The sequence below is a fragment of the Serinus canaria genome, chromosome 14 (assembly GCF_022539315.1).
Source record: "Serinus canaria isolate serCan28SL12 chromosome 14, serCan2020, whole genome shotgun sequence".
In the NCBI taxonomy this organism is placed as follows: domain Eukaryota; kingdom Metazoa; phylum Chordata; class Aves; order Passeriformes; family Fringillidae; genus Serinus; species Serinus canaria.
Window position 1 is genome coordinate 15681142 of NC_066328.1, and position 14210 is coordinate 15695351.

A 14210-nucleotide genomic window follows, 5' to 3' on the forward strand; every position below is an offset into this window, starting at 1 on the left:
GTCTTCGGGTTTTATTTACTATTGTGGTTTTTAATATGTATCTGTGTTTTAGAAAATACTTTGTATATGGTGATACAGAGTATCCTTTTAAAAAACATTTTTGTTGAAGAAAAAGACTTTTAGGAGTCTAAAGTTTTCTGAGGTTTTTGTGAGAGCAGCTCTGCATGCTGGGAGATGTTCTGGATGGTGCCTGGCAGCCTTTGGGCAGCTGTACTTTGAGCTTTCTCTGTCACTTTCCATGACTGTAGCTTTAACAGAAGCAAAATAATAAGCAAAATAATTCCTGGCTTAATGTCTTTACACATTTTTTTCCCCTCTTCTGCTTAATGAAGTAATAATACTAAACTGATAATAATGCTCTTGGGCTTTCCTTCTTCATTCTAGATCTGAACCACAGTGGTCTAGGATCCCATTATGAAAATTCTCACTGGGGACCAGTCTCTTCAAATAGTGACTCCAGCACAAACTGGGATAAAGTTATCGTAGACGGCTCTGACAAAGAAGCATGGCCATCAATCACTGGCAGTGACCCAGAGCTGACTCCAGAATGTATGGACACTGACTCTGCCTCCAGCTCTGGGTCGGAGCGGAACCTCGTGATCATGGCTTCAGGGAGCGCGGCAGGAGAGGGCGACGGCATTCGCAACGGCCTCGGGCACGGGGCTCAGAACAAGTTTGTGGTTGGTAGCAACAGCAATAATGTGGGCAATGGAAGTATTAATGGGCCCTGGGGGTTGTCCCATGGGTCCATAATAAGCACATGTCAAGTTTCTGTGGATGCTCCTGACAGCAAATCTGAAAGTAGCAACAATAGAATGAATGCTTGGGGCACCATAAGCTCTTCATCAAATGGAGGGTTAAATCCAAGCACTTTGAATTCAAATGGCAACCATGGTGCCTGGTCCGTGTTGGAGAACAGTGGACATGCCCTGAAAGGGTCCGTGGGGAGTGGGAGTCCTGGCACAAGCATTCAGTGCAGTACCATAGGTCAGATGGCCAACAGCCAGAGTATTAACTCGAAAGTGGGTGGCTCGGCCCACGGTTCCTGGGGAAGCCTTCAGGAAAGTTGTGATTCTGAAGTAAATGGTACAAGGAATGTTTCATTCAGTGGGCAACCTCAAAACCTTAACACTGAAATGAATGGACCAAATAACACTACTAACTTTATGACCTCTAGTTTACCAAACTCTGCTGGTTCGGTGCAGATGAGCGAGCTGCCCAGCACTGCAGGGCCCGGGGCCTGGCGCGTGAGCACAATGAATCATTCTCAGATTCAGGCCTCTCCGGTGGCAAACGGCACTTCCATCTCTCACCTGAGCAACGGGGAGGCCAAAACCGGCGGCTCTTACGGTACTACCTGGGGTGCCTATGGCTCTAGTTACTCTGGAGACAAATGTCCAGGCCCAAACAGCCAAGCTAATGGTGACACTGTGAATGCAACTCTAATGCAGCCGGGCGGCAGCGGGCCCGGCAGCACTAACTTTCAAATCAACGGGAATAAAGGCGGAGGGGTGTGGGAGGCAGGGGCCGTCGGCTCCCAGAACGTGCCGTGGGGAAACGGGAGCGGCGCGAGCGCCGGCGGGAGCAGGAGAGGATGGGGCAGCCCCGCACAAAGCGCCGGCACCAACATGTCCAACGGGGAATGGAGCAAGCTGCCCGGCAGTCAGCATTCCAATGAGGGCGTCAATGGAAACAGCAGGAAGTTTACAAATGGATGGAAGTCTACTGAGGAGGAGGAGCTCAGCAGCCAGAGTTCTGCTGCCTCCCAGATGGCTGAGCAGAGCAGCACGTGGGCCAAACCAGGTACGGGGGACAGCGAGGGGAGCTCGGAGAGCGCCGGCTGCCACGAGGACAGAGCAGCTACCGAGGGCCAGAACCGAGAGAGGAGGAAAGTTGACCAGCACACGTTACTCCAAAGCATAGTGAACAGAACTGACCTAGATCCGCGTGTCCTTTCCAACTCCGGGTGGGGACAGACTCCAATCAAACAGAACACTGCCTGGGACACCGAAACATCGCCGAGGGGTGAACGAAAAACTGACAATGGGACAGAGGCCTGGGGGGGCTCTGTGACACAGACTTCCAGCTCAGGGGGGTGTGTGGATAGACCTAGCCCTAATAATAACGATACCTCATCTGTATCGGGGTGGGGAGATCCAAAGTCTGCTACTAGGTGGGGAGACTCCAAAGGGTCAAACAGCCAAGGGGGGTGGGAAGAAGATTCTGCTGCTACAGTAATGGTCAAGAGCAATCAATCATGGGGAAGTGGCAAAGAAGAAAAGTCGTCCTGGAATGACACGCCGAAGATGAAGCAGGGATGGGGAGATGGACAGAAGGCCAGCCAGGGTTGGGCAGTGTCTGCTGGTGATAGCTGGGGTGAAAACTCCAGAAGTAACCACTGGGGTGAGGCAAAGAAATCCAGTTCTGGAGGCAGCAACAGCGACAGGTCGGTGTCTGGTTGGAATGAGCCGGGTAAATCAAATTCTGTTACTTGGGGAGGCAACAATGCGACCCCAAACAACTCTTCAGGATGGGATGAGCCTGCAAAGTCCAACCAGAGCCAGGGCTGGGGAGACCCTCCGAAATCCAATCAGCCTCAAGTCTGGGGGGACTCGTCAAAGCCAATCAACTCTCCCGAGTGGAACAAACAAGATGTTGGCTCTTGGGGAGCCCCATCTGCCACGAACAAGCCCCCGGGGTCGGGCTGGCTGGGGGGGCCAATGCCAGCCCCAGCCAAGGAGGAGGAGCCCACGGGCTGGGAGGAGCCATCCCCCGAATCCATTCGCCGCAAGATGGAGATTGATGATGGAACTTCTGCTTGGGGTGATCCGAGCAAATACAACTACAAAAATGTGAATATGTGGAATAAAAATGTCCCTAACAGTAGCAGCAGTTCAGACCAGCAAGCACAGGTACATCCGCAGCTACTGCCTTCAAGTGCCATGTCTAGCAAGGAGAGCAGTTCGGGTTCTGGTAAGCCTGGCTTTTACCCAAACTTGTGTTTTCTAGTGACTATAAAGCTCTTTTTTAGTCTTGCTTCTTAGAACACTGTTTTAGTTGCAAAGTGGCAATGAAGTACAGTTTCTGTTTGTTAAAGAAATGAACAGCATTGTCACAGAGCATCAATGTGTTTGTACAGACTGGGAGATCTGCTCTAGTTTTAAATAACTGCAGTAATAAGGGCTAAACAGCTCTGCTTGACTTCTGGGGAGTGGGAACACAGGGAAAATACTCAAAATAGTATCTGAGGATTGAAATACTTTCCTAAATGATTCTAAACCAGATAAAATCTAATTTTGCCAATGAGGCTTAAAAAAAAAAGAAGCATGTTGAGCTTGTGCAGGACAGAATGAGGGGTGATGGGTTTATAAGGATTTGGTATCAGACTTTCTGGTCTTGTAGCTTCATGACCAGTGAATAATGATTTTGGAGAGGAACTTAATGGGATATAGGAAATATTTTATGCTGTGTCTCTTTTTAAGTGCCAGATAGGGTCAGTTACATGTAACGAGCAGCTCTTAGATTAATATCTTAGAAATTTGTATTATCAGAATGTAATTCTGTAAATACAAAATTTGTATTCTTGTGATTATTTTTATTAATGGAACAGCTTGCAGTTGTAACAATGACCCTCACACAAAAGGAAAATATGTGCTTTTTACTGTATGTTAAGCATATGGAAAAGGCAAAACACTCGAGTCTCTTTAGGTAGCTCTAGAGCCCTGTTCAGAACGATGCCAATAACTCCCCCTGCTTTGCCAAGGTTGGGGAGAGCCTTCTGCTCCAGCCACCACTGTGGATAACGGGACAGCGGCGTGGGGCAAGCCCATGGACACTGGGACCAGCTGGGGAGAGCCTGTCAGCGATGCAGGAGGCACCTCGGGCTGGGGAAACACTTCCCTTGGGCAGCAGCCTCCAAACAAGCCTGGTGAGTGCTCTCAGCGTGCTTGGGAAGGCTGAAATCCCTCTCTGGAGGCTTGGTGTTTTCCAGGGGTTTTTACCTTGCAGTAGGCATCGAGCTGTGTGGTGGAGCTGCTACTGGAATGTTCACTGCTGGGTTCTTTCACCACCAGGGCCTAAATCTATGCAAGATAGTTGGTGTGGAGATGACATGCCATTGAGTGGCAGTCGTCAGACCAGCTGGGAGGAAGAGGAGGATGTGGAGATTGGAATGTGGAACAGCAGTTCCTCACAAGAAGCGAACCCCTCGCTGAACTGGCCACCCTACATGAAGAAAATGCCCACAAAGGTGAGGAGCAGCCCAGGGCAAGGCTGGCAGTCATCTCTGATTACTGCACTTACACATGACACTTTACTTTTCATTCTTAACACGTGGTGATGTGGTTAAAGTCGGATCTGAGTATCACAGGAATTCCTTTCTGTTTTTAAGGGAATGATGAAAGGTGGAAATAAGCAAGATGAAACATGGATCAATCCATTCATTAAGCAATTCACAAATCTCAGTTTTTCAGTAAGTATTTGTCTCTGTCTGGCTTTGCTGCCTTTCCACAGGGCTTGTTACAATGTGCAGACATTGAAATGCTCAATGGCCAAGTGTTCATTTTCATCATGGTTTTCTTTTTACTTGTGTTTGTCTCCCCTGTCACCCATCGTTCCTTTTTCTGTGCATTCTTATTGCAAAAAGAGCTCTTTATTGATGAAAAGTGGTTTTGTAACCACTACCCAGGTATTCATCCCATAGCCTGATGCTTTACTGCATTTACTAGGAGTTCTGGTGGGGGAACCTGTTCTTGACTGGATAGCAACTCAAGGGAGGAAATGCTTTAAAGTAGCACCTGATTGATTTTTTTCTTGCAGTTTTGAATTGTAATAGTGTGCAGGAATCTCTTTGTTTTATCTTAAAAATTAAATAACTGTGATTTATTTTATTACTTCAGAGAGAATCACCAGAAGAAACCATACAGAGCAATAAGATGGACATGTCTGGAGGTAAGAACAGTAGAACCAAGCTGGGCTTTATTGCTTTTTCTTCTATACTCTCTTTTACCTTATATCCTTCAGTAAATTACATTTTTGAAATGATATGTAGTGTATATATAGCTATATGTAGTTAAGTATATATTTCCCTAAAGAAAAGGAATGTCCTTGTAGAGAAGAGTATTTGTGTGTGTGAGTAATGCTGCACACAGAATCACCTGGTTGCTATAGGAATACTGGCCACGTATCAAGCTAAGCTTATCCATATTTATATATGTTAAACTGACATGAGAGGATGTTTTCAGGGTGTGGTGGGTTTGTTCCTTGTAATATAAATATCTTGATTGCCCTCTGGGCACCTCCACTGGGTATAAACAGAAACATACCAAATCCCACACTGGCTCATTGGGTTCATTCTTGGAAACATGTGTTCAGTTCTAAGAACTGCATTAAGACTGAACTGCTATTTTAGAAATGTTTAAAACTCAGTGAAAAATTACTTGGGAGCAGTTACAGTTTATTTGATTCCATTCACTGTTAGGATTTCTGTAGCAAATGAAAGATAATTCTTAATACATTAATTACAGTATACTGTGATGATAGAATGTTTAACTAAAGCTAACTGCAGCATTGTAGTTTTTAGTGTAGCTACTCTCTCCTTATTCCACTTCAAAACTGGGTATTTTTATTTTAGGGCTCATAGTCTTTTGGGTCAAGGAGTTGTTCTTTGGGCTTTAGATTTCAGTATTAATGGCAAGCCTGATATTGAAGTTATTGCAGGTTTAAACAATTATACATTCCTGGTTTTAAGAGCAAGCTGACAGCAATATCTGTGTGAAGCCTTGCAAAGTGTGTTGGTGGTGATTCCACACCTCAGTTGTGTGCAGGGGGTCTCCTCTCACAGCTGGGGTGCTGTGTGTCCAGGACAGGCACAGCTGGGGTGCTGTGTGTTCAGGGCTGTGCAGTGTGTCCAGGACAGGCACAGCTGGGGTGCTGTGTGTCCAGGGTAGGCTCAGCTCAGCTCCCCAGCACTCTGGTGTTGGTGTTGGTGTGGCTGGAGAGCCCAGGGTGAGCAGGCAGCTCTCTGTGCCCAGGGTTACTGCAGGACAAGAGGATGGAGATGGACAAGCACGGCCTGGGCGTGGGAGATTACAATCGTGTGGTTGGAAAAGGCCCCGGTTCTCGTCCCCAAATTCCCAAAGAGTCTTCCATGGATCGCGGTCCTTACTTCGATAAGGTCAGTCGGGTCTCGCTGGGGAGGCTGCTGAGCTCCCTCACTGTGTCCTGAGCAGTGACCTGTGTGCTCCTGAGCCTTCTGCAGGAGCTGCAGGGGGGCTGAGGGCTGGCAGGTTCATCCATGCCATCGATCTGTTCTTGTTAACTCACTGATGCACAGAACTAAGCACTCTCTGTAGCCCTTGGCGGTGCCGATGACTAACCTGATCTCTTTTGTTTTCTGCCTATTTCCTGCTGGTGCTGGACTGTCCTGTGACTCTTCCCTTCTGCTCCTGCAATGGTTTCTCCCTTCTGCTTGCTTGCTGGCTGGTTGTTGCGCCTCGGTTTGTCTGTCCCATCAGGATGGCATTGTAGCAGACGAGTCCCAAAACATGCAGTTTATGTCCAATCAAAACATGAAGCTTCCCCCTTCAAATAATGCACTACCTAACCAAGCCCTGGGCTCCCTAGCAGGGCTGGGTATGCAAAGCTTGAATTCTGTTAGACAGGTAAGGCTGTGTGCATATCCTTGGTGTGTTACTTACTGCGTTTAATGCCTTTTGATGTAACGTTGTGGCTACCTGTGTAATTGATACGTGTTTGACTTGTGATTGAAATGTGTGGGGTGGGAGAAGCAGCAGAAGAGGTTTTCTGTCACTGACTGCCCATCCTTCCCCCAGAATGGCAATCCCAGTGTGTTTGGTGTTGGGAATATAGCAGCACAGCCCAGGAGCATGCAGCAGCCTCCAGCACAACCTCTTAATTCATCTCAGCCTAATCCACGTGCTCAAGTGCCTCCTCCATTACTATCCCCTCAGGTAAGTGATACAGAAAACACTCTGTGTATGAACTATCCAAATGCTGCTTCAGAAAACTGTTCCTTGTTTGTTGGTGTCGCTGATATTTATTCTGCAAATATTTGGGAGCATATTTGGCTTGATGAAGCCAGGCATCTGTTGAGCAGAGGTTATAGAATTCTGCATGTTCTGGCCTGAGGAGAGCCCTTACAGTTGCCCTTGGCCCTGGTGTGTGTTGCAGGTTCCAGTATCATTACTGAAGTATGCACCAAACAGCGGTGGCCTGAGCCCACTTTTTGGCCCACAACAGGTAGCCATGTTGAATCAACTGTCCCAGTTAAACCAGCTTTCCCAGATCTCCCAGTTACAGGTGAGCTGGGGCTGGCTGTGGGCCGTGGGTGCTGGGGCTGGTGCTGTGTCCTGCTCTAACCCTGGCGTGTCTCGCAGCGGCTGCTGGCTCAGCAGCAGAAGGCACAGCCCCAGAGGAGTGTGCCTTCAGGGGGTCGGCAGCAGCAGGAGCAGCAGGTAAAGAGACCTCCTCACTCACCTCTCAGACTCTCCTGAGAGCTGCTTTTCATCCTGAGCTGCATTTCTTGCTGTGCCTCGCACTGAGGTGTGCAGGGCTGGACGGAGTTGGAGCTTTAGAGGAGGGGCTGGGTGCTGGGGTTTGGCTGTGCAGCATGCACAGGGTTCCAAGGTGCAGCTCACCCTCTTTCTCAGAACGTGGAAAAGCTTTTGCTCATTGGTGTTGTAACTGCTCTGTTTTTTTTAAGGGTCGATCTCTTAGTATGCAGCAACAGATGATGCAACAGTCCCGTCAGCTTGATCCAAACCTGTTAATGAAGCAGCAAACTCCACCCTCTCAACAGCAGTCACTCCATCAGCCCTCCATGAAATCCTTCCTTGAGAATGTCATGCCCCACACTACTCCTGAGCTGCAGAAAGGGCCCTCACCAATCAATGCATTCAGCAGCTTCCCTCTAGGTGGGTGCCCTGCAGCAGCTGGTGTTTGTGTGACACACAGCCCTGCTTTTCCCCGTGCCTCCTCCTGGAAAATGACTGTAACCCTGTCAGTATTGCCTGTTTCAGTGGAGTAGTGGTTCTGTGGGGGGTTACCCTTGCTCACTAAATAACTTTTCCCCAAGTACACTCATTCCCAGTGAATGTCCGTGTTTCAGTGCAGAATACTTCACAGTCCTGAGGAATGACAGGCTCCTTTTAGTGCTCCTTTTGTCCCCTGGATCCCCAGGGTGATACCAAGTCCTGATTCCTGGAGCTAAAGGACTTCAAGAAGTAGAATCCATGCAAAGAATCCATTGATGTAGACACATTTCTTGGGATTTCAGAAATGCCTTCAATGGCTCTAGAATTGCAAAGGTAAAACAGTCACTTTGCCTGTTAGTGGTTTTGTCCAGCAGAGAAAGCTTTTGGCTTTGTATTTTTAAAGAATTGTTGTCTCATTAGGCAAAATGTCTGAACATTTATAAATACAAACATCTCCTGTTTCTTTCTCCCTACATTTTCAGGCTTCTGTCCAATTTCTACTTCAGAAATTCCAGGCTTGTATATTTTCTTCTTACTTTAGGTCCCTTTTTAATGCTATCTTACTACAGCTGTTTACCATTTACCTCTGTTCCTTACCCCCATTTATTTCCTGCCCCTCATTTTTGCTTTTCTTCTCTTTTATTCTACTTGGGTCATTTCTGTTGGGCTGGTTGCATTCTCATTGGCCTCTGCAGGGCAATTTGTTTCCTGGACATGCAGCTGAGGTCCCTGTGCCTGCAGGCAGAGTGGCACTGGCCAGGACAGTGCCACACTGGGGGTGGCTTGTGGCCAGCCTCAAGTCCAGGCTGCTGTTTCAGAGCTGCTGGTGATGGCTGGCATCAGTGTCCAGTTCTGCTTTCATTCAAGGGCAAGGCATGCAAAGGAAGTTTTTAGCTATTGGACACGCTGTGTTAGCCCTAAGGAAAGGCATATTTCCCCTTCTCACCAGACTCTGCTGAGGGATTGCTCCTGCCCAGGTCAGGCTCCTTTGTGCTCATTCCTTGAGCTGGAATTGTTGTGTCCTGCCCCACAGCTGCTCTCTCACATGGGTCATGGCCACGGCTCAGGAGCCTGCAGGATGTGTGAGGTTGCTTTGAGATCCCTCAGGAGTCTGGAATTCTCTGGGGTCCCTCTGCCCAGCACACAGAGCCACCCTCAGTCCTCACATAAAGGCTTAAGGGCAGGAAAAGCATGTTGCTGGAATTTCTCCCCCCAGAAGAACTGAGGGCAGAGGAAAGCTGGTGTCACCAAGCTCCCAGTGCAGCGTGGTGGTGTGGCTGTGCCAGAGGCAGCTCACCTTGCCCAGCTGTCTCCTGGAAAATCCTTGGATTTGTTGTTTTCTCTGTGTTCCCATACCAGTGTCAGGAGCCCCAGCAAGGAGAGCAAGAGGTTCTGCTTCCATTTCAGGGAAGAGATTTGTCAGGATTCACTAGACACTCACCCAGAGCATCCTTTTCTCTCCCTGGCCATTCTGCAGTCACATCCCAGTTCATTATAGAATGAAGTATTTCTATTAATAAAAACAACCTTTATAGTGAGTATAACTGATAGAACTAATAACTAGTACTGAGTATACTTTAACTAACAGTATAGCTATGTAACCAATATAGAGTCTTCCACAGTAGGAAATGAAGAATTACTTCTGGGAAGAGTGTTTAAATGATGGATTATGTCCAGGGGCTGGTGTCCATCACTCAGCCCACACATGTCCCACACAGAGCTGTGACAGAGCTGTGCCTGCTGGGGGCTGGCACTGGCCTGGTCTCAGATGGGCCTCTCTGCCAGCCTGGGCTCTTTCTAACCCTTCTCTCAGAGCTCTGCAGCTTCTCCAAAGGTAGAAGGAAGGTTGCTGTGGTGCAGGGTTACTGCTCTGACAACAGCAAAATGCCAGAGGGAGGTGTCAGAAACAGGATCAGCTGGACATTCCCTTTTTTTCTGTTGGAGCTATTGATAGTTGTTGTATTTCTTAAAACTCCATCCTGTTCCAAGCACTTTTCATGAGGCATTTCAAGAGGAGGCTTTTCTGGCATCAGCTCTTGTTCATGCCTTTAAGAAAAACAAACAAAAGCCTCTCAAAAAGTAAACCAGTTTCTTTATGGCTGTGCATGTGCACTTAGGAGCAAGGGGAAGCCCTTGTTCCCAGTGCTGAAGGGAGGTGTTTCTAGGAGACATTTGAGAAGTTCCCTGTATGTCTCTGTTCTCAAGTTAAACTCTTATAGTGGTTTGTTTTCAGAAAATAAGTAAACAGATCTGAAGGGCTGGAAAGGTACCAGGTAGAGCTGTGAGTTCAGGATTCTCACAGACTTGGAAGGGGAGCAGGCACGCCAAGGTCAAAAACGTGGGCATGTTGTCCAAGCCCAGAAGAGCCTGGTTCTCCCAGGTCTTTGAGTGGCTTTGGGTTGGCATTGTCTCGATTCTCTGGGAGAAAAACCTCTGAAGTACAGACCACAGCTAGAGCAGATCAGGAGCAGTTCTGTTTGCCCCCTATGTTAGGTATTTACATTTTAGTTTCTCTTAACTTCCTAATGTCTTCTTCCACTGACATTTTTGCATGAGGACATGAGCTGAGAATTTGGGAGTGCTTTGCATTGCTCAGCTTAGCTTCTGTGTGCAGAGAGTTCCCTGGTCTCAGTGCTAGAATGTTCCTCAGAAGCAGAGACTTGAAGCATGACATAACCATGGCAACGTGCTCTTCAGTGCTTTCTGGGGCAGCCGTGGCGAGGAGCAGAGGGAGAGCTCTGGTGTGTATCTCATGAGCTGTGTGTGCTTTCAGGAATGAACTCAAACTTGAATGTAAACCTGGATATGAGCAGTATTAAAGAGCCACAGTCTCGGCTGAGGAAGTGGACGACAGTCGACAGCATTTCTATGAACACATCCCTAGATCAGAACTCCAGCAAACATGGTATGTGCACTGCAGCCCCCCTCGGGGTTCTGGGCTCTGCAGTGTCTGTGGGGCTGTGCTACAGCTCCTGGGGCACTTTCTGTCTGTGCCAGCCTGCTGCTTGTCTACCCAGCAGCCACAGCTCTGCTGACTGTGCTCACAGAAGGATCTTGTGATGAGATTAGTAGAAACATTCTACAGAACTCATGTTTTAACCAGACTTTTCTGTAACTGTGACTTGCTGCTAGCTTTACCTTAATCTCCAGTGGAATGTTTCATATATTTTTGAGCCAAAAGCTTGGTTTTTCAAGTGTTCTCTCCCACCATCCTTCTGTCCTAAGGTGATTTTGGGGGATTTACCACATTCTGAGCATGGCTGGCATTTTTACAGGCAGGTTTTGGTTATGGATGTCTGTGTTTGCATTCTAAAATTGGGAAGAGCTTAGAAGGGCTAGACTTGGTACCATTGCTGTCCTTGTTTTCAGAGGAGGTGAGCTTGGTTGCTTCATGTTTCATTCCACTAATCAAGATTCATATGACATTTCAGCTGTTTCAGTTGCTTGAAATCATCCAGTTAAAATTCGAGTCTATGGCCCAGGAATCTGTGTCTAAAGATAGTTATAAATGTCCCCAGTCTCCTGTTACTGCTCAGTCTCAGAGTGTCGGGGTATTTTTAGGTGCATCAGCTGCTTTGCTGCTCCGAGCTGCCTCTGGTAGTGGCCATCCCTGCAGCTGCCCTGCTGACCCCCTCCCACTGTTGCCACAGGCAGTGGTGGTGTTGCTTTACCTGCAGGTGATGCTTTCTGACCAGAGACAGGAATTTCTGTGTCTCATGCAATCCCTGGTTCCCTCAGAACTGTAGCAGAACTGGCTTTGCTGTCTGGTAACTTTAAACCATTCCTTTCTCTGTCTCCAGGGATTTTAAATTTTTTTTCTTTGCCTCCCAAGAACAGGAATAGAATCTACAGAGCTTTGCAGTAGCTAAAGATTCTTCACAGGTTGTAGCTGTTTCTTTCATGAGCTCTCCCACCACAGAACCCACTTGGTCAAATGGGTCCCACAGAATGCTCTTACCTCTGGAATTAATACTTTCCTTGAGTTGAACACGTGTTACTTTGAATATTTGTACTGCTTTAGTGAAGGGCTGCATGGGGGATTGTTCATACAGTTTTCTCCTGAATCACTCAGACATATTTCATTTGAGTTATGCACTCCTGCGTGATCTCCAGTATAACTTGGCATCACAGGACAGTGTGCTGCTGTATATTTCATTGATGATTTACAAGGGCATGATTTTATATGCATTTATACAGGGATATAAAAACCAGCCATGAAAAATATTTGACTGCTTTTTTTTTTCTTTTTTTTTCCCCTTGCTCAGGTGCTATTTCAAGTGGTTTTAGGCTGGAGGATTCTCCGTTTGTTCCTTACGACTTCCTGAACAGCAGTAACTCCCCAGCCAGTCCTCCCGGCTCCATTGGGGACGGCTGGCCCCGTGCCAAATCGCCTAATGGCTCTAGCAGTGTTAACTGGCCCCCAGGTACAGCCTGCCCTCCCTCCCTGCTGGGCACCACCTCTCCTGGGGCTGCAGCCGCTGCAGGAGGGCACCAGGGGTGCTCTCAGCTGGTGGGAATGGAGAATGGCAGCTTTGCTGTACAGAGAGAAGGGTGTCTGCCAGAGAAACCAGGAATTCAATTAATAGAGTGATGGCTAAATCAAGCAAATTAAATGCTTAAAGGGTTTTGGGTTTTCAGTCATTAGGAGATGTATTGTTTGGACAGCTGTTTCCTTTTTAAGAATACAGTGAAAATAAGCTTCTTTCCTGCATCTGTATTCCTAGAGTTTCGCCCTGGTGAGCCATGGAAAGGTTATCCAAACATCGACCCCGAAACTGACCCTTACGTCACTCCTGGCAGTGTCATAAACAATCTCTCAATTAATACTGTGCGGGAAGTTGACCACCTCAGGGACAGGAACAGTGGTATGCTCAGCCTGTGGGGAGCTGGGTGCAGCCTTCCCTCTGCCGTCATGCAGATGTTTGCTGCTTGCTCCCCTCCTGGTTTGTCCCCTGTGTTTGCTCCTTGCTCCCCTCCTGGTTTGTCCCCTGTGTTTGCTCCTTGCTCCACTCCTGGTTTGTCCCCTGTGTTTGCTCCTTACTCCCCTCCTGGTTTGTCCCCTGTGTTTGCTGCTTGCTCCTTTCCTGTTTTGTCCCCTGTGTTTGCTCCTTGCTCCTCTCCTGGTTTGTCCCCTGTGTTTGCTCCTTGCTCCCCTCCTGGTTTGTCCCCTGTGTTTGCTCCTTGCTCCCCTCCTGGTTTGTCCCCTGTGTTTGCTGCTTGCTCCTTTCCTGGTTTGTCCCCTGTGTTTGCTCCTTGCTCCCCTCCTGGTTTGTCCCCTGTGTTTGCTCCTTGCTCCCCTCCTGGTTTGTCCCCTGTGTTTGCTCCTTGCTCCCCTCCTGGTTTGTCCCCTGTGTTTGCTCCTTGCTCCACTCCTGGTTTGTCCCCTGTGTTTGCTCCTTGCTCCTTTCCTGGTTTGTCCCCTGTGTTTGCTGCTTGCTCCCCTCCTGGTTTGTCCCCTGTGTTTGCTCCTTGCTCCTCTCCTGGTTTGTCCCCTGTGTTTGCTCCTTGCTCCCCTCCTGGTTTGTCCCTCGTGCTGTTCCTATCAGGGCTGGAGCCCGTCCTTGGCCCAGCCCTGGTGCTGATGCAGGGCAGGGGCTGTCCCAGGAGCGTGGGCTGTGCTGCTGATGTCAGCTGTGCACGCCCAGGGCCCTGGGAGCAGCAGAGCCTTGGCAGCCTGGCCGTGCAGGAATGCAGGGCTGTGCTCTCCTGCTGCCACCACGTGCCCGTGGGCTGAGGAGGGGACCGAGGGTGCACGTCCCTCCCCTGAGTGTGCACAAGCCAAGCCTGCTCATCCTACTGCATTTGTGACAAGCTGTGCTGTGCCTGACTCTTCTCTTTGTTGCAGGGTCATCCTCATCTTTGAACACCACGCTGCCTTCAACTAGTGCCTGGTCATCCATTCGTGCCTCCAACTACAATGTTTCCCTCAGCAGTACAGCACAAAGCACTTCAGGTGATGTCTGCTTGGATTGTTCTGGCTCCTTCCCCTTCAGTGCTCCAGGGGGATCATAGATGTTAATAAAAGCAGTGCTGAGCTCTCATCAGTGTGGTAACTTCACTGATATCAAAGCAGCAGTTTTGATTTTATCCTAATTTAGCAGCTTTTCTTTGCAGCAAGGTGATGGCTGCAGCAACAGTGATTGTGGCTGTCTTTTGTGTCTCTTAGTAGCCAGAAACAGTGATTCCAAATCAACGTGGTCTCCTGGATCAGTCACT

General features: G+C 48.4%; 1 protein-coding gene across 6 annotated transcripts in view; it reads left to right on the forward strand.

Moving 5' to 3' along the window:
* The window catches only part of TNRC6A (trinucleotide repeat containing adaptor 6A), a 43425-nt gene that overhangs the window by 25032 nt on the left and 4183 nt on the right, over nucleotides 1-14210 (forward strand). For 3 of the 6 annotated variants that reach the window (XM_050979996.1, XM_050979999.1, XM_050979998.1), the window contains 15 exons: nucleotides 385-2973; nucleotides 3764-3928; nucleotides 4074-4249; nucleotides 4391-4471; nucleotides 4899-4950; nucleotides 6033-6175; nucleotides 6834-6971; nucleotides 7192-7320; nucleotides 7398-7475; nucleotides 7724-7934; nucleotides 10768-10899; nucleotides 12260-12418; nucleotides 12719-12859; nucleotides 13840-13947; nucleotides 14161-14210. The exon at nucleotides 14161-14210 is cut by the window's right edge and continues 172 nt beyond it. In XM_050979996.1, the coding sequence (XP_050835953.1) occupies nucleotides 385-2973; nucleotides 3764-3928; nucleotides 4074-4249; nucleotides 4391-4471; nucleotides 4899-4950; nucleotides 6033-6175; nucleotides 6834-6971; nucleotides 7192-7320; nucleotides 7398-7475; nucleotides 7724-7934; nucleotides 10768-10899; nucleotides 12260-12418; nucleotides 12719-12859; nucleotides 13840-13947; nucleotides 14161-14210 (4352 nt within the window). The remainder of the gene's footprint in view (nucleotides 1-384; nucleotides 2974-3763; nucleotides 3929-4073; nucleotides 4250-4390; nucleotides 4472-4898; nucleotides 4951-6032; nucleotides 6176-6833; nucleotides 6972-7191; nucleotides 7321-7397; nucleotides 7476-7723; nucleotides 7935-10767; nucleotides 10900-12259; nucleotides 12419-12718; nucleotides 12860-13839; nucleotides 13948-14160) is intronic. The other 3 variants (XM_050979997.1, XM_050980001.1, XM_050980000.1) reach the window with 2 other exon arrangements.